The sequence below is a fragment of the Indicator indicator genome, chromosome 4 (assembly GCF_027791375.1).
Source record: "Indicator indicator isolate 239-I01 chromosome 4, UM_Iind_1.1, whole genome shotgun sequence".
NCBI classification, from domain to species: Eukaryota; Metazoa; Chordata; class Aves; order Piciformes; family Indicatoridae; genus Indicator; species Indicator indicator.
In genome coordinates, this window is record NC_072013.1 from 37,133,541 (window position 1) to 37,160,600 (window position 27,060).

Genomic DNA, 27,060 nt, shown 5'->3' on the forward strand with positions numbered 1-27,060 from the left:
GGCAGGAATTTGATAGCTTTCAAACCGGTTGCCCCCCAAATTTACTAGCTTAACCAAATCACTTTATAGCTCCGTATTTTGTTAGCTGTGTGAAACACACCTTTAAACCAGAACCTTAGTTAGAGTCAAATATCCTATAAAATGGAGTGGATTTTGTCCAGATGGGATGTCCAATGGTAACACCGTGAACAATGGTGAAGCTCTCCCAAGAGCTTCCCATCATAATTAAGTGAACATCTTGGAATTTAGGGAAACCCTAAGGCTACGGCTGTAAGAACATCCATCCATCTTCAACTGGGTTTTGGCTCTGCAGCCGTGCTGGTGGCCACCAGCAGATGGGGCAGGCGGCCCAGCCGCCACCCGGCGGGTCGCGCTGCCCGTGCAGAGAGGGAGCCGGCACTGGAGGCTGAGGTAAGGATACGTGCCCGGCGTGGGTGCGAAGGTTTTTCTCGTCCCCTGGTGATGTTTTCTGAGCGTACAATGGACCGTATGGCAATCACACATAGGTATGAGTTATTAGGACTTGCCACTGGGTATTCGTTGCAAACGTGACTCCAAAGGAAAGTTATTTGCAAGTAGGGAACACTTGGTAATTCTGAGCTAAAAAAAAAAAAATCTTATTGTGCTGCTGGGATGAGTGGCTGGTCCCAGAAAACATCAAACATCAGGTCCATCCAGTGAGACATAGGAGATATTTATGCCAAAGAGCACACAAATTGGTAGAAGTGATGAAATTTAAATAAAAAAGTGTTCCACAGAGTGCTGCTGCTGTTTCCCTCACAAAGCAGCTGGGTGGTGTCAGGACCCCAGTTAGGGGTTTCCAGCCAATCTAATGGTGCTGCACTGACTTTTCTGGCTCTCAGCAGGTTTCACTGTATTTTAAAGAAACAAAGAATTACTGGTTATTGATTCAGTGGTGATTTAGAGCCTTATAACAAGTACAGAGGAATATTTCTTAAAGGTTTTCATAATCAAAGGATTTCAAGTCAGTGTGATTTGGTGTTTTTATGGCAAGACATAGAGGGGATCCATTTCCCACTGTTCTTTTCCATGTATGTGATTCCTTTGTGCTTTTATGTGCTTGTGATTTTTCACTCTTTTTTCTTTTTTTTTAACTAAGGCTTTAAGTCTTCTGCGGGTGGACTTAATAATACATAGTGCTGGTGAAACCCATAAATCTGCTGAAGTGTGTGAGAACCTTGCCTCAAGTCCTGTTTCTATTCCTGCTTCACTTTTCCCAGAGGCTAACCATAGAGTTGCAGACTCTACAGGCTCTCTTTAACCCTGGAGTATCTTGCAGAGCGAGGAGTGGTGATCTGGGCCCACAGCTTTTCCTAGGCTACTGCTCTGTCACTGGCATGTTGTGAGATCTTGATGTTTGTCTTGATGATTGCTTGGCAAACTTAAGGGTTTGATTTTTCAATGTTATTTATTTATTTTCTATGGTTTTTCAGACTGCTACTCAAATTACTCAGGCCTTGAGCAACCTGTTCCAGTAGAAGGTGTCCCTGCCCATGGCAGGGGGGTTGGAACTAGATGAGTGTAATACTGGTGGACTCCAAGTGGTTTCCCTGCTGATGGAACAAACCACAGGGGAGGTTGTCTATCAGCTGTCTAGAAAGCTGAGCACTGTCTAGAGCTCACTGCTGCAAAATGGATGTAAAGTCCTCCTGCAGTTAATGTTCTGTAACACCTAGGGCTGGCAACCAGTGCAGACTCTTGCAGGCAAAGTTGTGATGTGCATAGGAAATCCTGGGACTATCCCAGCAAGTACAGCCCAGTATTCCTTTACCTTGCAGGTAATTTGGATGTTTGTACTTTCAGCCAGGTCAAAATCATTCTTAGCACTGTTTCCCAGTGGTGCTGAGATCATTGTGCAGCAACTCCTCCTTTTTAGAACGACACTCTAGATCAGTGGCAAAATGAAATGACATTTTAACTCCTTGGTTTTGTAATGGTGTTGGGTCTGCAGACAATGATTCTTTGCTACTTTATTGCATGTTAGGGAAGCACATTCTTTAAGGCTGTTTAGGAAAACATATCTTTCAGAGTATTTCCTCCCCACCCCTCTCCAAAACAGTCAGACATGAAGAGGAAGGAGTGTCTGAGATTTGCATGGTGATTCCCCAAATGTCTGCAGTGAGTGGCGTTCAGGTCTGATCAACAACTAACAAAGGGACTTTTGAGTGAATGCGAAGACATCAGTGGTCCAGCATCAGCTGGTGGGAGGTGTAAAACAGAACATTACTGTTCTTGAGCCTCTCAAGAGGCTGATAGTCACAGAATAAACATGGAGTTAAAGTGTTGGATAGGTTTGCATCTGTTTGGGTAGATTTATTTGAGCCTTGTTTAGTGATACGCTTTTCACAGATGTTCTCTCTAGATAGGAGTAATGTTGGGGGTTTCTTGTTTGGTTGGGTTTTGTGGGGTTTTGGGTTTTTTTTTGGCAGCTGTATAAGAAGCATAAGAACTTTTAAGGATATAGATTTTTCTTTTCATTATTTACATATTGTAACTGGCTACACATGACTAATTGTTTGAATGCCCTGTATGACAATTCATAAATCACTGTGTTTTGTTACTGAAGTAAGTAAGACAGCTTCTAGAAGCATACTTGGTGAGCATTGGAGCAGTGACAGTGTAAAACCTTCAAGAAGGGGTTTCTTTCTGTTGTGATTCTGGAGATGTTTTTCCCTTGAACTGCAGCATCATTGCTGCTATGCAAAGCATAAGTTTCAGAATAGGATGTCTCTCTGGGTTAGTTCTATCTTTAGCTAGCCCAAAGAGATGAGTTCCAGTATCCCAACTTTTATGAAATGTTCTTAGGATTTCATCCCTCTTTTCAAAAAATCTCATCCTGTACAATAAAGATTAAAAACTTTTTTTCCCCCCTTCATGCTACCTGTTCTCTCAGCTGCCCTTTCTGCTAATTAAGCTTCTCTTTAGCTTTGGTAGATCTCTCTAAAGGTCACCAATAGAGCAGACTAGTGAAGAGGATTACTCTTTGCAGGGATATTTTTTCTCTTTTTGTGAAAGAACCTCTCTTGAGGCTTTTCTTTCCTCAGTCTAAAGAAAAAAAACCCCAGCGTTAGCTTTTCCCTTTTCCCTCAAGTTGAAAAATGGTTTGTAATAGAAACTTGAACTCGTACTGCTAGAGCTATTGTGAGCCTTAAGGAAGCAAATTGTTTCTGTTAATGAGACACAATGCTTTGAAGTCACTGGAGGCCTACTTCAGATTCATCAGTAGGTGAACACGCCAATGCGAGAAGTCAGTGAGCACACAAATGTGTGTGACCTGACCTCATCCCTATTAACACCTGTGAAGAAATTATCTTCAACTCGCTCTGAGGATGGGATACATTTAACTTTTGGAGCACTACCTAATCTTACTAATGCTGTTGAAATATCACAAGTGTAGTACACAAGATATTCAATCTGAAGATTTTTGTGTTTGGTTTTGCATTTCATTAGGTATAGTCTGGGACAAAAATGAAACATATAAGCAAAAGTTTTTACAAATACCTATAGTGACTTGTCTGCACTGGCTGCCAAGGATTTCAGTGACTTTTACAAATGTTTGTTTTCTGCTGAATAATTGGAAGGGGATAAGATCTCATGTAAATTAAGTGAAACCCTCAAGAAGAAGTATAATGAAAAGTGGTTTAATTGTTTCCAGTGACACAGCAAAGCAGATTATTGTGCTCCTCAATAATAAATGTTTATTTTCCTGCCTCATTGTATTCTTTGTTAGTCACTGCAAATACTGTTTATGATGCAGAGAAAAATGTCTCTTACTGAAGTAATGTGTTATTTTGGCTGCTTCTCAAAGCAGAGCAAATCAGCCCTGTGTTCTGCCACTTCACATTAGAAGCTGCTTGTGCACAAGGTTCCAGAGCCATTAGCCCTGATGCTCTGGTGTGAAAGGGCAGCCAGTGGATCTGCAGAGCCTGTTTGAGAGGCAGAGTGCAGGATGGAAAGGTTCCAGTGTGCAGTGAGGAGTGAATGAGGGGTTTGAAGCATGGGAAGAAGTTCGAACTGCGGTCTGTTTGCTTCCCACTTTCAAATGCAAAGTGCAGTCAACTGGGTTTGTTTGTTTGTTTGTTTTCATTCTCCAGTAACCTGCCATGGGACTCTAAATGCTTTTGGAACTGAATTTCCCTCAGTTGCTTTACTTCAGTCCCTTTGTACTTTGTGTAAAAACATGATACCCTTACCATGACCCAACAGTCATTGCAATCTGGGGAGGTCCCCACTGACTGGGAAAGGGGACACATAACTCCCATTTTCAAAAAGGGAAAAAAGGATGAGCCAGGGAACTACAGGATGAGTCAGTCTCACCTCTGTGCCCAGTAAGATCATGGAGTAGATCCTCCTGGAGGCACTGCTGAGGCAGAAGAATAAGGAAGAGGTGATTGGGTACAATCAGCATGGCTACACCAAGGGCAGATCCTGTCTGACAAGCCTTCTGTGACAAGGTCACAACACTAATTGATGAAGGTCAAGCAACTGATGTCATTTACCTGGATGTGAGCAAAGCCTTTGACACTGTTCTGTACCACATCCTGGTCTCCAAGCTGGTGCAGTCTGGGGTTGATGGATGGAGCATTCAGTGGATGAAGAACTGGCTTGATGGCTGCACCCAAAGAGTGGCTGTCAATGGCTCCATGTCCCAGTGGAGGCCAGGGACAAGTGGAGGCTCTCAGGGACCAGTGCTGGGACCAGTCTTGTTCAGCATCTTTTTTGGTGACATGGACAGAGGCATTGAGTGCACCCTCAGCAAGTTTGCTGATGACACCAAGCTGTGTGGTGCAGCAGACAGCTGGAGGGAAGGGATCCATCCAGAGGGACCTGGACAGGCTGGAGAGGTGGGCACAAGCCAGCCTTAGGAGGTTCAAAAAGACCAAGTGCAGGGTCCTGCATCTGGGTCGAGGCAATCCCAAGCACAAACACAGGCTGGGCAAGGATTGGCTGGAAAGCAGCCCTGAGGAGAGGGACTTGGGGGTGCAGGGGGATGAGAAGCTCAACAGGAGCTGTCAGTGTGCACTTGCAGCCCAGAAAGCCAACCAGAGGGAGGTGATTCTCCCCCTCAGCTCCACTCTGCTGAGACCCCACCTGGAGAACTGCATCCAGTTCTGGAGCCCCTAGTACAGGAGAGAGCTGGAGGTACTGGAAAGTGTCCAGAGAAGGGCCACGAGGATGAGCAGAGGGCTGAAACTCCTCTCTTATGAAGACAGACTGAGAGAGTTGGGCAAAGAGAAGGCTCTGATGAGACCTTCTTGTGGCTTTCCAGTATCTGAAGGGGGCTACAAGAAAGCTGGGGAGGGACTTTTTAGGGTGTCAGGGAGTGACAGGACTGGGGGGAATGGAAAAAAAATAGAAATGGGTACATTCAGAATGAATATTAGGAAGAAGTTTTTTGCCATTAGGGTGGTGAGAGACTGACACAGGTTGCCCAGGGAGGTGGTGGAAGCCTCATCCCTGGAGGTTTTTGCAGCCAGGCTGGATGTGGCTGTGAGCAACCTGCTGTAGTGTGAGGTGTCCCTGCCCATGGCAGGGGGTTGGAACTGGATGAGCCTTGAGGTCCCTTCCAACCCTGACAATTCTGTGATTCCATGATTCTAGGCATTTCAGAGCATTGGGAGTTACTGTATTTTCATGGGGTGTGGGAGATGTGACTTGAGATGCATTTGTGCAGAGAAGGGAATCAAATTGATTTCCACTTTCTGGCTAAAATGCTGTCGTTATGCAGCAGCTGAATAAACAGGGATTGTGTTTATTTACACTCTCTCTCCAAGGTGCTTTGTTTTGCTATTTCACTCTCTTATGCCCCAGTCCCCATCTCTTCTTAGGTCGTTTCAGGGCAAACAGCTATTTTTGCTGGAGAAAGTTCTGTGTTTCTGTCACAAATGTACAGTGGTGATGGAGCTGGTAAGGGAGTTTGAATACTGCCTGCATTTCTTTTGCCCTGCAGCAGGTGATAGCTTTCAGAACAAGTGCATGACACACATTGGTGGTGGTATAAAATTCTGCTTCTGACTTACCTGAGTCAGGACAGAGTGATGTCTTTATGCCCTTTGTAATCTGTGTTGTGCTGATATTTTGATATATAGACAAAATCCTCAAGTATGTTCATCATTCATTCTTAAACTATTTTCTAGCAGCTGGGGACATCCTGCTCTAGGAGCTCCACTATTCCTACACCACCCTTGAGCTATACTGCTAAAGAGCTTGAAGACAGGGAGCAGGGTATGTTGCTGCCTTTTGTTTTGGAGGAGCATCAGAGAGAAACATTTTCCATCATACAGCTGTCTTTTGAACTACAGCACATGTGAATTCTACACAAATCTATCTCTAGGAAGCAAACCCACCACAAACCAGACCTTTAGCAGGGATTTGCTGCATAATGGGACAGTACTTTGCAGGGTGCCTGAGGGAACTCTGATTAGTTCCTCCTCTTTGCTGAGCTTGTGCTAGGAAGGAGATTACTGCCTTGCACAGAGAAAGTTGATAATGGAGGGCATGAGTGGCTGCTGGTTTTGAACTGTCAGGGAAAGTCTGCCATGATTATGAGACAGGTGTTGCAGTCTCTAAGTTTGGAAGCATGTCCTTGGAATTACATGTTTGCTCATTTCTGCTTTCCTGGCATCACTGTATTGACTTAGGGTTTGCAGACATCTATGGAAATGAAAAGGAGAAAAACAGCTTTGAGTGGCCTAAGACGAGGAAGAAGGGGCTTGGTGTCTATTTCTCAAGTGGGTGGTTAGTACTCTGTGTGTCTTTGCTGATTTCCTGCTGCCTAAAGAAAGAGATTATTTTTAGGATTGGTCTCAGAAATGCTGTTTAAAAGTCTGGGAGTTGAGGATGATATCTTTTTGCTGTAATGTTGCTGGTCATACCTGGTTGTTTTGTCTAGTGTGACCTGATTTTTTGATCAGTGTCATTCAATTTATATATATCCTGTTTGCTTGTTCCTTCATAGGTGGTTTTGCATTCAACTTTATAGCTACACAAATTTGTTTGCACGTTAGGCAATCTGCTTTCTATCCTTAATATCTTTTATATCATCTGTTGGACATCAGTTTACTCTCTGGCTCTGCACTGGTCCTCAGAATGATGCCTTTTTGACAGCCCTTTCTGAAAATGTCATCAGAAGAGGCTCTTTGTAAGTGCAGCCCTATGGCTTCATCATGCCACACCACCAATGTGATAAAGCAAGTTAATTTAAAAAATGCATAATAGCTGGATCTGCCACTTGGACACAAGGGCAGGAGAGATGTGAGGGGTTTCAGTAGAAGGTGAAATTAGAATTGGGAAAAGGCAGTATATTAGCAATGAAAGATGAAAAGTGTAGGGAATGAGCTGCTGACAGTGTTGCAAACAGAGCAGGGAGGAGAGCAGAATGCTGTCCCCTGTGATTTCTTTTGTAGTACCTTATAGGGCTTCCTATTGATAGTGCCTCCTTTCACAGCTTAATTTTTCACCATGTGAGTATTTGTTTGCAGTGTGCTGTTGTTATGTGATAATTGATCTGAAGACGTGACAGATGTTGAGTGTTTAAGATAGAATTTCCCACTGTGACCCAAAGATCAATACTTGTATCCTGAAACTCTCAGATGATGCATTGCATGTCCGGGTGACCATCCTAAAGCACTAACTGAAAAAGGAGACTGAAACCAGCTGCAAATGGTCTAAAGTTCTTGTTGGAAGTTTTACCAATCAGCATAAATATTTGTAGCAAAGGATCCTTCTGAAATGTTGAAAGATGTGAATCTGACAAGGCACACCTGTGCCTGCAGAAGGATTCCATGGAACAGGAATGGCAATGGAGAGTCAAATGTTTAGCGGAAAGAGAAAACAAACTCTGCTTTAGAAGAGGAAGTTTAACATTGCAGGAAGTTTAAGCCAAGGACACGGCTTACACTTAGCCAGGCTAGTGGAGAACTGCTGCCGGATATGAAGAGGGGACCTGCTTCCCAGATCCCTTGTTTCATGGCATGCTTCCAGCCTGTCTAACCACTGTTTGTGCTTCTCTGACATGAACTGATAGGAAGAACTTCAGCTGGCAGAGTGCTAGCAGTAGGAAATGGAAGAAAACTCTTGATTGTTTTCCTGCCATGCTATAGTTAGCTGTACAGTTTCAAAGGATACTCAGCTGGTTGGTGTCTTGCAGAATGTTTTTCTGCTTTAATGCTGTGCAAGTTGAAAAAAATACATCAGTGTGGGGAAATAACATTAATTATTTCCATGGTTTGAAATCCTGAGAAAAAAATAATGTGTTTGCTGATTTACAAAAGAGGTGCATTTAAAACCCTCTACACTTTTAACTTGGTGGTAAATATTATCAAGTTAAAGGTAGGAAATGGTTATTTTTTTAGTCAAGTGTAAAATGTTTTAGAGAACACTTAATTCTTAATATATCAGAGCTGAAATTTTTTGAAAGGTGGTTTGTTGGGGGTTTTTGTTTGGATGGTGGGTTTTGGGGGATTTGTGGAGTTGTTTTTCTTTCTTATTTTTCTAGTGACAAAAGCAATACTGTATTGAGATATTTTGCCTTGCATGAGAAACCCTGACGCTTCTTCGATATGTTGGTTTTGATCTTGGTAGAGAATTGCTGGATTTGTGTTCACAGAATCACAGAGAGTTAGGGGTTGGAAGGGATCTGGAAAGATCACCCACTCCAACCCCCCTGCCAGAGCAGGGTCACCCAGGGCAGGGTACAGGAACACATCCAGGTGGGGTTGAAAAGTCTCCAGAGAAGGAGACTCCACAACCTCTCTGGGCAGCCTGCTCCAGGGCTCTGGCACCCACACAGGGAAAAGGTTTTCCCTCCTGTTCCCCTGGCACCTCCTCTGCTCCAGCTTGCCCCCAGTGCCCCTTGTGCTGTCCTTGGCCACCCCTGAGCAGAGCCTGGCTCCAGCCCTGCACATCTTTATCCCCAGCAGTGAGGGCAGCCCTCAGGCTCCTCTGCTCCAAGCTCCAAGCCCCAGCTCCCTCAGCCTGGCCTCACAGGAGATGTTCCACTGCCTGCAGCAGCTCTGTGCCTCTGTGCTGGATTGTCTCAAGCAGTTCCCTGAGCTCCTTGAGCTGAGGGGCCCAGAACTGGACACAACATTCCAGATGTGGCCTCAGCAGGGCAGGAGAACATTTCTCAACCCACTAGCCACAGCCTTTGTAGTACACCTCTGGCCACAAGGACCCACTGCTGGCTCATGGGTGTCCTTCTATGCATCAGGACCCTCAGATTCCTTTCCCCAGAGCTGCTCCCCAGCAGCTCAGTCCTTACCCTATGCTGTTGGTTTTGCTCTCTCTGTGTGTATGGGATGCTGACTAAATATTAGACTTGTCTGTAGACCTGTTCTCCAAACTTTACTCTTTTGAGCAGACTCTCTTAAGTTTATGCAATGACCATTGAGGGTCAGAGTCAATACTCAAAATTTCCTCAGTTCTGCTGGTGGCTGCAGCTTTTTAAAACATGATTAGTCATAATTTACTTTATGATTGATCTCATTGCAGGAGTACAAAGCAGTTCCTAGCAGATCTCTTTCTTGAAAGGGGCTGTCTTACTGACTCCTGAAGATTAGCAAAATAGTAATATCTTCTTTAAAGTCTCTTCTTAACTCTTAAACTGAATATATGCCCTCAATAACTTTGATTCCTTGATGTTACAGAACTCCTCCTGTGGGTGTTTGACAAGTTGTTTGTTGTTAAAGCTGTTCATATAACTGCTTTTGCAATTTCAGAAGTGCTGGAATAGAACCACCAAATGGAACAGTAAGAATTGGGTGCATGATTGGAGGTTTTCAAGCCCTGAGTGAACAAAGCCCCAACCTGCTCATTCTGGTTTCAGTTCTGACCTCTTTTTGAGCAGGTAGAGGGACAAGGTGACCTCTTGCAATCCCTTTCAGATTGGATTAGTCTATAATTCTGTGACATTAACACATAAGAATTGAAGCAATTTCTGAAGACAGGCAGTCTGTAATGAAGCTCAGAATGTTTCTGTTTAGGAACAGCAGAGTTGGTAAGAACAAATAACTTTCTGCAGAACTTTTCCTTAACCTACCCAGAATACTAAAACTAAATGTATGTTACAGGTTAAGAGCTACCCAGAATACTAAATATCTGTTACAGGTTAAGGCAAATGTCTTAATTGTAAATAAGTTTTTCCAGAGAATTTGAGAGAGTCCGAGGGGTGGACTCTTCAAGGGGCTGAACTGAACAGAATAATAAGAGCTATCTTTATCCTATTCCATTGGCCTGTAAATGTTCCTATAGAGTCTGAAAACACAGTGTGTTTCTTTGGCTCTCTGCTGTTTTTTCCCTCTTTGTTGCCCTCTGAACTTTGCCTCTGCTTCTCTTGCACTGACTGATTGGGTTATAGCAGTGGTGCAGTGGGGAAGGTAAGGCAGCATGGCCTTCAGGCTGTGGTCTAGACAGAGGGGTCTGTAAGGGGGGGTTAGCTGGGTTATCGTCTAGTTTTATATGTAAATATATTTTTGTATATGTTTATTACCTTTTATGACTTTTTGTTTGTTTTTTTGTAAATAATAATTTCATTTTATTTGCAAATTCTGCATCCTGTGGTAATTTCCTCCCTGGGGTTAATTCCAAATTGTGTGGTGGTTGAAAACCAAACCACCACAGTATCACTTGGTCTTAGAATATGACATACAAGTTCACCTCAGTGGATGAATGTCTGTGCAATACATCCAGCCCCTGATTCGGGCAAAGTCAGCCTGGACACAGGAGCAGGCAGTAGTCTGGGGGAAAAGGCTATAAGCTTGCTGGCTGTCCTCTTAGTTTGTGAGGTTTTCTGGAAAGCTGTTATTCCTGTCAAGACAGGCTTCTGCTTTATGTCTGCACTCTTGGTTTTGATGAAGGTGAGAAGCACAGGCAGCTTTCTTAAGGAGCTGTCAGTCTGAAAGGAGTTCAGAGCTGGCAGGTTTTGTGCAGGTCCATGTGACAGTTGGATATAAATTCCTTGATGAGTTTGTGTAATTGCAGTAACTTTCATATGATTGTTTCCACTGCATTAAGGAAAACATACAGTTGGTCTTGTGTTGGTGGAAAGGCATTGGCTAGGCAAGTTTAGAAAATCAGAAGTCTCTTTATCTGTAGAGAGCAGCTGAACAAGGCTTCTTCCAGGCTCTTTGCTCACAGCATGACTCAGCCCTGGGGAAGGACTTGTGCAGTAAAGGCAGCTGCTTGGTTCCCTGTTGAGTTTCCCAGTTAGTGTAGAATGAGTGCTGAGTCTGTCATGACACTCTTCTCACAACAGACCCCAGCAAGCGCCCTTCACTTCAGACTTTTAATCTAAATGAGTAGAGCTAAATTCTAGCTGCTGGCTTTGTTGTCTTCAGAATCCTGGATCTAATGAGCAAAGTCTTGCAACAGGCAGTGTCCAAAAGAAATCCTTACTTGACAGGCTTTACCAAGTCCCCAAGTCCATTTGTCTTAGAGAAGAGAGCTTTTGAGACTTCCTCCTGTGAACATGCATTGCATGGTTATTAAGTTTATTTATCTTTGAGTCAACAGTCTGAAAACTGCTGTCTTGGGAAGCTGCAGTACAAATCTTCAGCAAGGTGTGGCAGAGGTTGGTTCATTTTGATGCAGCTTATGTGCTGGCAGGGCCAGAGGTATTTCTGAGAGGGCAGTGGGAAGTGAGCAGCAGAATCTGTGACATCTTCTCTAGTTCCTGGAAAGGTCTGCCATTGACAGCAGTGGTTACAAATCAAGTAACCAAGCTGTATCCCTCTGGGGCTACCCTTTTTTTTTTTTAATTTTTTTTTGTTCTGCCTCAGTAAGTCTAAGGAAGATATTTAGGTTCTAACAGAAGCTCTTGTTCCAATTCAGTGAGGCATAAGATTTGTACAAAATATGGCTGTAGCTTGTGGAAATAATATTAATGATCTGTGAGAAGATGAGCTGTGACTTGTAGCCTCCTGGTGCTTGCTCGTGTTACAGCTTTACTGAGTGCAAGGAGTATTTTTAGAGGTGGTTTTTTTCACTAAACTAGTACTGAGAAAATAGTCTCTTTCTTCTGCAATTCTTAATCAGCTGCAGTCATTCACATCTCACACAGTAAGTGGGTACTTGGAGGCAAAATAATGTGGGGGCCAAGATTTTATTTCCTTTTTCATTGTTAGTGTGGTGAGGCATGTGTCTGTGGTGTGTGTTGGCATGCTTCATGGCACCCTATCAGATAGAGGAGTATGGAGAGAATTATAGAATGGCTTGGGCTGGAAGAGACCTCCAGAGCTCATCCAGTCCAACGCCCCTGCACTCAGCAGGGACATCCTCCACCAGATCAGGTTGCTCACAGCCTTGTCCAGCCTCACCTTGATCAGTTCCAGGGATGGAGCCTCAACTCCCTCCCTGGGCAACCTGTTGCAGTGTTCCAGCAGCCTCCTGGTGCAGAATTTGTTCCTCACATCCAATCTCAATCTGCTCTGCTCTCATTTCAAACCATTGTCCCTGGTCCTGTCCCTGCAGGCCTTTGGGAACAGTCCCTCTGCAGCCTTCTTGGAGCCCCTTCAGGTCCTGGCAGGCTGCTATTAGGTCTGCCTGGAGCTTGTTAATTATTGTTTGGCAATTTTAAAATTAACTAATTGATTTAAAAAGTAAATTCCTATTCGTCTGTATCATTGCAAATTGCATTTCAAGTTCTGTCACTCTGTTCCAGCTCTGTCTAGACAGTTTCATAATGTTCTGTATTATTTCTTGTAGGCAAGAATATCTTGATTCTAAATACCTACGAACATGCATCAGGATCAACAAAATTGTACTAGTACCTTGTCTTCTGTAAAAATATCTGAAGGGGGCCTACAAGAAAGCTGGGGAGGGACTTTTTAGGATGTTGGGTAGTGATAGTAGTAGGGGGAATGGATCCAAGCAAGAGGAGGGGAGATATAGATAAGACCTTAGGAAGAAGTTCTTCACCATGAGGGTGGTGAGACACTGGCACAGGTTGTCCAGGGAGCCTCATCCCTGGAGGTTTTTGCAGCCAGGCTGGATGTGGCTGTGAGCAACCTGCTGTAGTGTGAGGTGTCCCTGCCCATGGCAGGGGGGTTGGAACTGGATGAGCCTTGAGGTTCCCTTCCAACCCTGATGATTCTATGAAACACATTTAAAACTGCAGTTCTGCTTTCATTTGCCATCATTCTGACTCAAGGTTGTGTTTGTCTTTACTACACCATCCAGTTTGCATTGTAGAAAGCCCACTGAATCTCCACCACTATAGACCAGAGAAAGTATTCCTCTGCTAACTTTAGATTTCATGTTAAGAAATCTCTAATTACTCACAAGAGAGAGAAGAGGAACATATGGGACATGTATCTGGGGCTGGCAATTAGGTAAATATGGAAAGTCAGAACAAATGTTTTACTAGATTGTTATACTATATATAACTATCATAAAGTCTAAGCCTATCAATCATTGTAATAGAGAAAATTAAGCTGTCAAGGGATTCTCCTGTACCTTTCTGGATTTAAGGTTAAAAAGTGCATTTAATGATCACTGTTAAAAAAAGAAAAAGATGTCTTTTGGAGATTGTGTTAGATCCATATTATGCTAAGTTTAAGAATCTCTACTGTTTGGTCACACCAGCAGTGACTTTGAACCATTCAATTAAAAGTGGGATGGTTTTCCAAGAACAATATAAGTCATTTCAGTGTAACTAAGTCTTTCCCATTTCCATTTCTGTCTGCCTAGAGGAACAGAGGAAACACTCAGGCGTTACTATCAGCCAAGCTACCTTACTTACTGTCACTCATACAAGCCTATGTGTGCAGAGTGTTATTCTGTGGAACAGTTTAAGGTGCAGAGATTGCCAAGTGCTTTGTTGCTTAGTTATATCTGGGGGGGTTGACCCTATGGCTTACAAGTTCCATCCATGTAAATTTGAGTGTAACAGGTGCTGCTCAAATTGGGATGAGGAGGATAGGTGAAATTGTCTCTGCACAACATCTGACATCTTCCTATTTGAAATACAAATGAGGAGGAGATAGATGCCTATGCATGATGCAGCTGATAGCCTAGGTCAGATTCAACCCAAAGGATATTTTAGTCTAGGTCAGATTCAACCCAAAGGATATTTTAGTCTAGGTCAGATTCAACCCAAAGCATATTTTCATTTTTTCCTGCTAGCCTTTTCCCCTGATGAGAATGGAAATTGGGACTGAGAAAGATAAACCTGAATGTTGTTGCACTTGGCGACAGCCTTAACAGCAGTTTCCAAGACGAGAAGAAGGAGTGTGAGGTGTCCCTGCCCATGGCAGGGGGGTTGGAACTAGATGATCCTTGTGGTCCCTTGCAACCTTGACTGATTCTAGGATTAAGGAATCAAAACAGAAGTTTACTCAAGGAATTGCTATGTACTGTTGCTGTTAGGGAGAGGAGCAAATGTTGGGAGTAAAGAGTGTTTAGCACGGCCCATGAACAGGCAGGTGTCCCTGCATGGCAGTGGCCAGCTGCTGTGGACTCATGTAGATATGTAAGGTGCCTGGGCTTTTGTAGCTGAGTATCCCCAGTGAGGAGTGGGAAGGGTTAAGGACTTGGGTATGGTTTTGAGAGGTGTAACATTCAAAGCAGTAACACAGCAGTTGCAATAACAAAGGGGAAGAGTAGCACTTGATAAACTTATCTGTAAAGAGTTGCTAAAGATCATACAGTCCTAGAATGGCTCAGGTTGCCAGGGACCTCAGAGCTCATCTCCTCCAATCTCCCTACCATGGGCAGGGACACCTCTCAGCTAGACTCAGCTGCTCAAGGCCTCAACTAGTGTGAGGTGTCCCGGCCCATGGTAGTGGGGTTGGAACTAGATGATCCTTGAGGTCCCTTCCAACCCTAGCAATTCTATGATTGTAGCTTGGCTACTCAAGGCCTCAACTTGGCTGCTCAAGATCTTAGGTGAATTGAAAAAGGTTGTTGCATAAATTTGGGAATAGTTTGATAGATGAACAAAAAACCTCCAACTGTTGTCATATATTCTACAAAGTGAGATTCTCAGGAACAAAATTGGGGGAAAGCCTACAAAAGAAATTAGAAAGGAAATCTAATAATGCATGATAGCTGCATGATGGGGCAGGGCAGGTGGTCCAAAGAAAGGCAAACTGAACATCTGTCATTGCTGTGTTCCTCTCAGTCATTGCACAGCACTGGAAGTACTGACAAAATTTAAATGTTTCAGACTCTTCCCACAGAGTTAATAGAACTGGACAGGAAGAGGGCTGTAAGCCTGAGCTCCCAGTGGCTTCCCAAGGGTCATAAATACAGTTTAAGAAAGCCTTCATGGAAGCTTTTAATGTGCTTTTGTTTCTTTGAAAGGGCTGTGAGCAATTCTTGTTGAGTGTTTGCGCACGTGTGCTTAGCGTGCTAGGGCTGACTGCACTTACAGTGAGGAGTGGCTGAGTAATTGGAGCAGGCTGTAAGAGGTCACTGCTGCACTTTCTCCAGCCTGTGCTTCAGCCTTGGTTTGATCCAGGCACTCTGGCTTCCAGGGAAATGCAAAAGGATGACCCTGGGGGAATGGTCTCTTCAGAACAATTCATTGTGACACCTTCATTCCTGCCTCCTGTGCATCACCAGGTTCTGTGTAAGAAAAGCCAACCGGGCAGGCTGCTTTCCTGTTCTCCAAACCATCCTCAACTCCCCATGCACAATTGGTGTGTAAAGGAGGGTGGAATAAAATGTTCTTTGTGGTGGTGGAGGCCTGCAGATTGGAGTCCTGTGTGCTGTGCATTTGCAGAGTCAAAGGCTCTGGTAAAGGATGCAAACACATTCTTTGGTGGGGGACCTTAACCCATGCAAGCTCCTCTGCAGGCAGCTTGGCTCTTCCATTCTTGGTCGAATGACTCTGAATTTAGTGTTTAGACAGAGCTCTGTATTTTTACTTTGGTTGTTTGTTCATCTGATATGCAAACCAGTCTGCAGCTTTCTGGGGGCTGTTCCTCCAGGCTTCTGCATACTTCCTCCCCTTTCAGAATCTGAGTGAAATGTGCAGATGGGATCCCATCTGAACCAGAGGCACAGCAGACAAATCCTGCACCACCTGTGGTATCACAGTGTGTTACAGCATGCAGCAATAACGTCTAGATCTAATTCAATACTGTTTTTCTTCTTACCTGAGTAATATGGTTTTAAAGGTTATATTTGAGTTGGCTTCTAGAATGTATTTCAGCTTGCATCATTTGCTATTTGAGGATGAGGCAGGAGGGAAGTTGTTTTATTTCATTCCACATAGGGCAGATGTTTGCTCTGTATTGATCAAGACTCATTTTCAGTAAGGTATGATGGCAGTGGTAGTGTGTAGTCTGGCTAGAGGCTAGAACAGGCAGCTAAGAGGATGGAGATTTCTTTGTGTTAAATATTCAAATGTGGTCATTTGCATTGCATCATGTAAAACTCTCTCTTTAGTATTTATTGGAAACGGAAGCAGGTTTGGACCTGAAGTTTCCTCCTTTCAAAAGCAAACCTGGGCAGGCTGCACAACTGCTTTTAACACCTGAGAGTTTGGGGTTTGTTTCTTAAAATTCAAGTTAACAATTTTACTTCTAAGAAACAAAATTTCCTTGAGGTGTGTTGTATGACACAGCTACTAACAGAATTGGAAACATAATTTAGTCCAGTTTAAGAGAAAGCATTTGAATTCATAGCAGTTTGCTGGAAGCTTGCTAAAATAAGAAGGTAAGGTGGTGATGCTCCTGTTTTGTTTATGGAGAGCTGCAGGAGTGTATCGAAGATCTCCAAAGGTCCCTTCCAACCCCTAGCAGCCTGTGATCCTGTATCCTTTAAAGAGGTCTGTAGTAGTAACTCTGAGTTATGTCATAGTTGCCTAAGGGGATTCTAATCTTATCTGAAAAACACACCCAAAGCACAGCCCAGGCCTGTCTGTGTGGTGCTGTTCTTGCTTTCACTTGTGAATTGTGTCAGCTCCAACACTAGGCTGCCTGGATTGGAGCAAGTGATTCCATTTGTAGAAGAGTAGGAGATAAAGAAGTTGATTCTTATCTTGATATAGGGAGATTGAGCCTTTTTCTAGGGAACCTGTAGTGCTGGCTCAGTCCCCAGTCCTGCAGGGGTTTGACTTTATCTCCTTGCTCTCTGATGATTTTATCATTCCTTCATGCTGTTCCTAACCAGATCTCTACAGCAGTGCTGAGAGAGGCTGGTTTATGAAATTAGAGACTTATTTTTCTTGGCAGTCATTAATCTAGTTCAGATTTTGCTACTTGTGTGACATATCTGGCAGGCATTTGTAAGCCATCAAACACAGGAGAATCTAATCCTCAGCATCAGGTTTTGCTTTCAGTGAACATCAGTGTGGAAGCCATGCAACAGTCTTTGCTGCAGCTTTGGGTCATTTGTAGTATATTTTCAGAGCTAAGGTGTGGGGATGCTCCACTCAGACTGCTACTTTTGACTTTTTTGGTCTTCTCTTTATGATGACCTACTTCACAGTGTTACAGTACCACAGTACATTGGAGGTAGGAAGGGAGCTCCAGAGATCATCCGGTCCAACCCCCCTGCCAAAGCAGCATCACCCAGGGGAGTCTACACAGGAATGCAACCAGGTAGGGTTGGAAAGTCTCCAGAGGAGACTCCAGAACTTCTCTGGGCAGCCTGCTCCAGGGCTCCATCACCCTCACTGTAAAGAAGTTTCTCCTCATGTTGAGGTGAAACCTTCTCTGTCCAAGCTTGAACCTGTTGTTCCTTGTCTTACTATTGCTCACCATCGAAAAGAGCTTGCCCCCCTCCACTTGACACCCATAATACACTTGATACCCATAATACTTGTACATAAATAGAGTATTTGGTTTGCAACAGGAATTTCTTTGGCATTGGTAGAAGTTTTTCTGTTGTGTACTTGGACACTGAAGGAATGTGAAAGTCTCGAGCAGTTTGTCCTTGTCTAGCTGAGCCAAAACATAACTACAAAAAGCTCTTCCTGATGGATTTCTAAAGTCAGTCTAAACCAGGTGTGGCATTGCTCTGTGGCCTTTCTTTAGCTAGGAAGTGATGAGAATGTATAGCTAATGAAGCCAAGGCCCTCCTTCATGCCAGTGCTTGCTGGGGAGCTGCAAAGGTGATTTTTGCTTATGGATATATAATCATTTGCTGAAAGGCAGCTTGCTTTTTAAATTACTGTATACTGAATGGGAATGGCTTCACACTTCACAGCAGAGCAGATAAACTTGAATTTGGCTGCTGTGGTGATGAGGAATGTACCTAGTGGAACGGTGAAATTGCATCTTGTGACCACAGTACTGTGGCTTGTGAAAGGAGGGGTGGAGTAAAGGAGAGCAGAGAGAGTGAAGCTTTTCAGCAGGAATGCTTGGGAGTGGGCATGGTGGGAATCTCTTCCTTCTGGACTTCTTTATTCCACTTCTCCAGAGCTTTAGACTGCTGCAGAAAGTGTTCTTGTACAGAACTGTTGTGGATGCTCCCAGCTCTCCTCTTGCAGGAAGCAAATCTTTCTGCTTGGGAGCTGATTGTCATTCTAGCTGAAGCCCAAGCTCTGGGAGAGGAGAGCTTTGTTGGCAGAGGATTCAAGGAAGGGGAGTTTTCTGTGGCTGTTGGGTACTTTTGGCAAATGCCTGCTCTGCTTGCATCTCAAGCTGACTCTGCAATGAGTTCTCCTTTGACCATAGAGCTTTGTAACGCTTTAGGCTAATAGCTTGACTGCCAGTAGTCTATTTAATGTTCCTGTGTGTATTTCTGTGAAATTACTTTCATGAAGGAAATAATTTTGATTAATTATTCCCTATTACTTGACTTAAAAGCCTATAGTTGGTTACAATGGAAATCCTTACATGGCTCACCTTTTGCAGGTGTTTTTCTGCAGTGTTTGTTATGTTCTTGTTTCCCTGTTCTGCTCTACAAACATAATTCCTTTCAGTTGTCCTTGGTGTCACTGCAACACTTGGGCAGAGATACTGTAATTAATTCTTAGTTTTGCTCCCACACATTGCTCTCAGTTCCAGGAAGGAAGCTGTTCATGAAGGGCTTCCAGAATAAGAGGGCAACCAGTGGAACCTGCATCAGTGTCACTGCTTGACCCCTGTAAGAAATGAAGCTTCACTAGGTGCTTTGATTGATACTCTTGATGAATTTCATACAATTCAGGAAGGTGGTGGCACCTGATCTAAAATTCGGACAGGCATCCAGGCTGGTTTGTCTTTCTGGGTTTTAATTCTGTGGTTGGAGGGCTTTTTTGTGTGAATGACTGTTTAAATGCAGAACAAAATGCTGCGGGGTTGCAATGGCTTAAACTCTCCATTTAAATGGCACAGGTAGAGGAGGACGAAGATACTGACTCGCAAGAGGAAGAAGAGAAGGAAGAGCAGAAAAGCTATTCAAGAAGAAAGATTTTGTCCAACTGGAGCCGCTATGAGGATACAGAAAGAGAAGGAGAACTTGAGGAACCACAAAGAGGAACAGACTTCAGTGTCCTGCTGAGCTCAGCAGGTCAGCATTTTCTACTCTACAGGGAATTGTTTACTTTTGCATTTTGAAATGTTGCTGCCTTTCTGGCTGTTGTCCTTGATGATGGAATGGGACCCTAGAATACCATTCCTGCTTGTCATTGATGTCTTTAGAAGTGTTCCAGGTCTCCCCTGGAGCACCCTTGTAGCATACAGGCTGCAGCACACTGTGGCAGGTGGGAGTAAAACAGGACTCCTGCCTTTCTAGCCTTCCCATGACACTGGGTATGGCTCTGAGGGGTCAGCAGCCAGCTACTCTGAGCCTGTTCTTACTGACAGTGAATTTCTTACTGAGCTTGGTCACTGGTTTGCTTTCCAGAGAACAAAAAAGGTTGCTGGTATGGCTAAAATCAGCAGAGCAGTCAACAACTGCTCACTGTTCTTTGCTTGGACAGAGTCCTCTAAGCAGCAGTGTACAGATGTGTGCATGAATAACAAGCATTAATCACCTTGAAAATAAGGATCGGGTGTTTTCCCTTCTTTAGAAGAGATAAGAGGAGGAGGAGGTAGAGGGACAGGCTATGCTAGATCCTTTTGTCTCTAGCTATGTATGAGCAGTATGGGCAGTTGCACAAAACCCAAGTTAGCTGAGGCTGTTTGAGGAGCTCTTGATGTGCCAGTGTGTTGGAACAGCATCAGTAAAAAGATGCAAACAGTGTATTACTGGGGGGGAGGTGAGGTGCATAACTAGGAAGCATTCAAGTCTAAATAAATGGATATTGAGCAGTTCTGAAATCTCTCAAGTCTAAATAACTGGATTTTTTCAGCTACAGCTTGGAGGGGGGTGTTAGAAATTAGCTACATTAAAGAAACAAGGACCAGAGCTTAATGTTGCTTGAATTAAGAATCACAGATTCACAGAATGTTAGGGGCCAGAAGGGACCTTGAAAGCTCATTCAGTCCAACCCCTCTGCAGAGCAGAATCACTTAGAGCAGGTCACACAGGAACACATTCAGGCAGGTTTTGAATATCTCCAGAAAGGAAGACTCCACAGCCCCCCTGGGCAGCCTGTTCCAGGGCTCTGTCACCCTCACAGTGAAAAACCTTTCCTCCTGTTTCCATGGAACTTCCTATGCCTCAACTTCCACCACTGCCCCTTGTGCTGTCATTGGGCATCACCCAGCAGAGCCTGGCTCCAGCCTCTGGGCACTCCCCCTGCACATCTTTATCAACAGCAATGAAGTCACCTCTCAGGCTCCTCTTCTCTGAGCTACAAAGCCCTCAGCTCCCTCAGGCTCTCCTCATAAAGAAGATGTTCCACTCCCCTAATCATCTTTGTGGCTCTGTGATGGAGACTCTCCATCAGCTCCCTGAGGTCCTTCTTGACCTGAGGGGCCCAGAACTGGACACAATACTCCAGATGTGGCCTCACCAGGACAGAGCAGCAGGGGAGGAGAACCTCTCTGGACCTACTAACCTCAGCCCTTCTAATCCACCCCAGGATGCCATTGGCCTTCTTGGCCACCAGAGCACATTGCTGCTTCGTGGTCAACCTCCCATCCATTAGGACCCCCAGGAGAGGGGCAGATGCTGGGTTGTTTACTGTATTTTTATCAGTAGTCGAGGGAAGTGGGACATTTTTTCTGAGAGAGGGTAGGGGAGAGTTTGTAGATATTTTCAAAGGCTGAGAAGTCTTTAGGGTATTTTATTTTATGTTTTTCACTGGCTTCTGAAGACACACATTTTGTTTTTTTTAGTTTTTTGCCTGTGCTTCTAGCTTGTCCCTGCCTCAAGCCAGTCTCCAGTGCAGCACTGATTCTGTCTTTTCAATCAAATGTTTAGGCCTGAGTAGTCCCAAACTGTCTCTGAGTGCAACTCTTTGCTGTCAGCCTTTACCTGCCTACTGATTCTTCCTATTCTCCCTTGATTTTTCTTCTTGTCTGTGTTTCCTATTTCTGGTGGTGGGACTTTTCTCAGTCTTTTGTTGTGAGCCAGCTCCCTTCCACATGTATTCACTGAAATCCAGCTGTGTCAGGTATCTTCTGTCCCTTGCTCAGTCCAGTTCTGCATTGTCCTGACTGGGATTCTCATTTGGCCTCGTTTTTCTCCATCCACTACCATGCTTTCTGTTCTGCTTAATTCCTTTCCTTGCCTAGTCAATCCCAGTTTATTCTTTCAAGCTTCCAGTTCTAGTTTCCACTCCAAGCTGTTTTTTACCATTTTCCCTCCACATGCTCTGTCGATAGACTTTAAATCCTACTCAGCTGCTCAACATGAAGTGACAGAGCACTGTTTTCAGTTATGGCAGGGACATCAGCAGAGGTGAGGCTGCAGAAATACGAAATGCAACAATTGCTGTTGCACCTAGTGCCTGGTAAAGGCAGACTTTTTGTCCAGTGAAAATCTGTCCCCTCGCTCTTCATCAGAGGTTAGAGGAAATTGAATTGCACATTAAGATGCCATGCAGTCCTGAGGATGGACTGGTAACTGGTTGTAAGGCCAGCAGATTTTGCCAAGAGGCACATACAAACTCTGCTTTCTAGAGGCTTATAGCTTGGCTCAGTCAGGTCAGATTGTTAATGATATGAGCAGAGCATACCTCATGCCAAAACCTTGCCCTGGCTGATTCCGGGCAGGAGTGTGCTCGCAGCTGTGCAGGAGGAAGAGCTTACAAGAGGTTTTTTTTTTCCCCAGGTCCTTTCATAGAAAACTGTTCCAGCCATTCTCTGATGTTGTTTAAAAGGTGGTGGTGAGGGGAAGGTGAGGAAATGCTCCCTGAAGCAGACAATTGACATGGAAAATTTCAGACTGACCAGTTGAAAAAGCAGCTGAAAATAGTCCTGAGTAGGAACTGCCAGGTGGCTTGAGAACAGCTGAGGTCAGTAGCCTGCCAGAGGTTTTTTGTTAGGGCTTATTATATTTGTGTGTAAAGTAGGGTGATAACTTTAGTGTTTCAGTCTATTTCCCTTTTTTAGCATTTTGTAATTATTTTTTTTCAGTTAGCCTCCAATATACCTAAGCAAACTTTCCTGGCTTCAATGTCTAGCCGATGCAAACTACAAGTGCATTGCAAAGCCTGCAGGGAATGTGTCTGGAATCAATTGAGTAAAAATGCTGTTGGAGCATAAAGAGCCAGAGAAGTGGAAGTGATAGGATAACTTCACTTTGCTAGAACAATCTTGCCATTTTTGGAGAGTTCTTCTCATTCTGTGGCTGACAAGGGTTAAGTCTTCCAAAATAGATTTAACTCCTTCATGAGGCTTTTGGCTGTGAATAGATGCTGTAAGTTTAGAAATCTTCTTTTACAATCTTGTTACAGAGTTGATCAAAATATGTTTGGGGGCCTGATCACCTTCCTTTCTATGTGGTAGGCATTGCCAGTGCATCCCTGCCTCAATACCAGTGCTGAGTCAGAGGATGTGGTGATTATCAAGATGATCCAGTACCTGAAGGGGCTACAAGGAGGCTGCAGAGGGACTGTTTGCAAAGGTCTGCAGGGACAGGATGAGGGACAATGGTTTCAAACTAGAGCAGAGCAGATTTAAATGGGATGTGAGGAACAAGTTCTTTACCATGAGGCTGCTGGACCACTTCAACAGGGAGGTAGCTGAGGCCCAACCCTGAAGATGTTCAAGGTCAGGCTGGACAAGGCTCTGAGCAACCTGATCAAGTGGAGGATGTCCCTGCTTGACTGCAGGGGGATTAGACTGAATGACCTTTGGAGGTCTCTTCCAACCCAAACCATTCTAGGATTCTATAAAAAAATATAATTTTGGATATGATTTTTTTTCCATTTGTATTTTTTGGCCCTCACTGAATAATTCTGATAGACTTGAAAGGTAAGAAAGAAAGGCACTGTGCAGTTCAAAGCAGGCTGGCAGAATGGGTTTGCTATTGTAAGATTCCATGGAATTGCTGTATGTACTCAGCACTTGAATGCAGTAGGAAATGCACAGGAAGTGGAGTGGGATGGTAATGAACAGTGAGTACAGCAGTTGTGAGGTAGCAGTTACTTTCTCTTCCCTAAGCCCTCTTGTTTTGGGTTTTTAGCCTCTTGCTTTTTGGCTGTTCCATTGCTGCATTTTTGTCCTTTTCATGGCTAATACATGGGTGAGAATGAGCAGTCCACAGAATGCCATTGGCTGGCTTGGAAAAGCTGAACAGATCAACTTGTGGAGCAAGCCTTGTGTTAAAAAGAGATAATTTTTTTTTTCCTTCAACTTTTCTATCTTCAGTCTGTACTGAGAGGGGCTTGAAAAAAATAGTAGAGTGAGGAGTAAATGAGTTTTCTTATTTTGCATGCTAATTCTGCTCAAATGAAAAGAATGGAAATAGCAGGGCAGGGTTCAGCTACTGAAACAGAATTATTTGAGTTTTAAAATTCCAGAGAATAACTGAAAATCAGTTTTCATTACAGAACTGCCTAACTCATTGTTGGATTACTAAATCTGTCTCAGGGGTCCCACTTATTTGTGCTATGTGATTGCCAGCATCTGCTGCTTTCCATTTTGTGTGTCTGTTGTGAAGTGATTTCTGTCCCTGTCTCCATAGAACCCTGTTTCTGCATCTCTGTACCCCTGAGACATCTAGGATGCTCAGTAATTGTTGTTTATCACTTCTGGAAGCATTATTACCCTGAGAAGGGAAAAGGAAGGATTTTTTAAATCCTGTTTTGCATGTCTTCATCACTGTGTGTAGAAGAGAGGTGTTTGCAACCAGTGCATTTCCCTTGGTCAGAAGTTCAGCAGCTGCAGACTTCATGTGCTTGGTGTTGACCAGGGGACCTAAATTTTGTGTAGAACATCCAGGTATTGGTTACTGCTTAATCCTGATCAACAGCTTTAAGATGTTGATACTAGGTTACTGGGCTTGAAAGGAAATCACTCTGCTGCAACTGAGGACTGGTAAGAAGTCCTCTGAGTATTCCTGGAACACATGCTCCCAACAAAAGCAGTGAAGGGAATGTGCTCTATTTGCATCTTTCTTCATGTGTTTTTTGTTTTGGTTTTTTTTGCTACCTCATTCCATGAAGGTTCTCAGGGCTTTCCTGACTTACTTTCTTCCAGCCCTATTCCAGAACATCAGAATTGTCCTTTTTCTGATGGTCATGTTTCCCATTTCCTATCTGTGGAGGCTCTTCATCCAAATGGTCTCATTTCCTCTTGCACAGCTTTTAGTTGTGACAGTTATGCCCTGGGCAGCCTGCAGTGTTGGACTTCTTGATAGATCTGACAGGCACTGCTGTCTCACATACCTGCAGGTGTCTGAAATCAGCAAAAATGCAGCTTCTCCCTCTCTCCTTCCTAGCCAAAGTAACTTTCTTAAACAAACAGGAAAAACCCAAACCTTCCACAATAAAGATTTGCAGTAGAATCACAGGACTTGGCATCAGTGGAAGCTGGTTCTCCATCTGCTCAGTGCTTCCTCATGAACTGTTTCTAACATTACAGAAATTCAGCTTTTTTGTTCTAATCAGACAAGCTGTCCTCTTTTTTCAGGCTGAACTAAAAATAGGAAGTGCCAGATTTGAAGTATTAATTCGAGTTCCTTGATAAATATATGTCCCTGTAGTAGGCAAACTGTGCTCCTTGTCTGTGTTTTCACATCCCAAGTTTGATCTAGAAGGGACCCCAACCTGTCTGCCTGCAGTATAATGTGAATGCATGCCTTGAATCCCTAGAAAGGTAGGGTAACATTTCTTAGTCGCATTTTAGCATTCTGATGTCTTAGAGCTATGTGACCATGTCACTGATAGCACTACAAAACTAATGCAAATAGAAAGCTCTTGAAGGCTTCAGTGCCTCAGAGTGATTTGTGTGCTTCACGATGGAGAATCAAACAGGGTAAGATTCACAGACTCAAAGGGTTCATAGTTATTCCCATTAAAATCAGTATGGGAAGATTTCTTCCTTTCTTAGTTTTTCGTACCTGGATTGCACTCACTCATTTGCCAGGTTCCAGATTTCTGGACTGGAAGTGCTTTCTGACCAACATCCTTCTCTGATCTTGGCCCTTCAGCTATATAGTGATGGTATGCCTGCTGAATTGTATTTCATAGAATCACAGCACAATCTGGGTTGGAAAGGACCTCCAAAGCTCATCCAGTCTAACCCCCCTCTCCACTAGAGCAAGTTGCTCACAGCCTTGTTCAGCCTGACCTTGAATACCTCCAGGGATGGGGCCTCAGCTACCTCCCTGGGAAACCTGTTGCAGTGTTCCAGCAGCCTCATGGTGCAGAACTTGTTTCAAACATCCAATCTAAATCTGCTCTGCTCTAGTTTGATACCATTGCCCCTTGTCCTATCACTGCAGGCCTTTGGAATCAGTGTAAATAGGTTTTGCTGATGAAATCACAGATCAGTAAGTTCAACTCTGGAACAACTTGTCCTTATTCCTCACTTGCTGTTGTCCGTCTACTCCTTGAATTTGTAGGCTTGAGAGCTCCACAAAAATTTCTGCTCTTCCAGTTCCCTTCGAATTTCCCTTTTACTCTATGTGCTTTGTGATTTTCCTTGTTGCTGTGTATTACTTTTGATGAATTTTAATCTTTTCTTTCAAATTCCTTTTTACTCTTCTTATTCTGAACCACTTAAATCAGCTGTGCTAGGTTGTAAGCTTTTTAGAGCAGGGACTTTCTTTTTGCTTGCCCAAAGTATTGGTTCTTTTCCAGTAATGACAGTAGTAGATACTACTTCTATGGTAATAGTAAAAGATGCTAACTGATTTAGAGGAACTGTGCTTGTTCTAATTGTAGGACTTTTGTTCCATCTTTCAGCAGCCTACATTAGAGAAAGAAATGAAAAATTGAATTTTTATCAAATTCTAGAAAGCCAGAATTTTTTTTGTTTGTTTATGGTTAAGGGTAAGACTATGAGATGCAGCAGATTGGTTTAATTGAAGAAGCCAGACTTCATTTGCTCCTCTGTTTCTCATAAGGGTAAATTTAGTCCTAATATCAGTTTACAAACAAAGAAACAGTGAAAGGAAGGCTCCCTTGTTCATTGATGGATGCTCCAAAGCAGTGAAGCAATCAGAGTGCATGGGAACTGCCATCAGAAGAGACAGGCAGAGCTGTTCTACCAGCAAGGTCCTCAGAAGTGTGTCTGCAGGAAGCAGTGCTTGGAGTGAAAGGAGGGCTGTGAAGTATGCAGTGCTCTGAAGGATGCAGATTCCATTTCTTCTTTAACTGCAGGAGCAACTTCTCTTCTTATCCCACTTGTGGTCCTGAAGTTCCTCCTGGTGGCTTGACCTACCCTAGTCCTCCTCTTCTCTTTTCAATGCTTTGTGAGTCACACTTATTCATTTTGTTCTCTCCCTGATCTCAGCCTGTTGCTGAAGAGTTCCCAGCTCCTCCGTTCAACTTCTGGTCTATGCTTTCTCTTGATCCTTCCCCTGCCCCACGTTTTTGAGTCTGGCCAAATCACAGGTTGGCTCCATCTGTTTTCTGTTCTTTTGCCTATTGTTCACTCTCAGCTCCCCTGGGAGAGGCATCTTTGACATTTCTGACTGTTGTACAGGAGGGAGGCTCTTCTGACCACTTAGGAAGACTTTGGTTTCTTTGGTTTTTCGATTGTTTGGGGGTTTGATTGTTTGTGGTTTGGATTGTTGGGTTTTTCATTATTGGGGGGTTTGTTTGGTTGG

At 43.7% G+C, this 27,060-nt stretch overlaps 1 protein-coding gene across 1 annotated transcript in view; it reads left to right on the plus strand.

Moving 5' to 3' along the window:
- Positions 1-27,060, plus strand: part of AVEN (apoptosis and caspase activation inhibitor) — a 99,548-nt gene that overhangs the window by 6,988 nt on the left and 65,500 nt on the right. Inside the window, exon 3 of the mRNA XM_054400697.1 lies at positions 19,287-19,461. Within this exon, the coding sequence (XP_054256672.1) occupies positions 19,287-19,461 (175 nt within the window). The remainder of the gene's footprint in view (positions 1-19,286; positions 19,462-27,060) is intronic.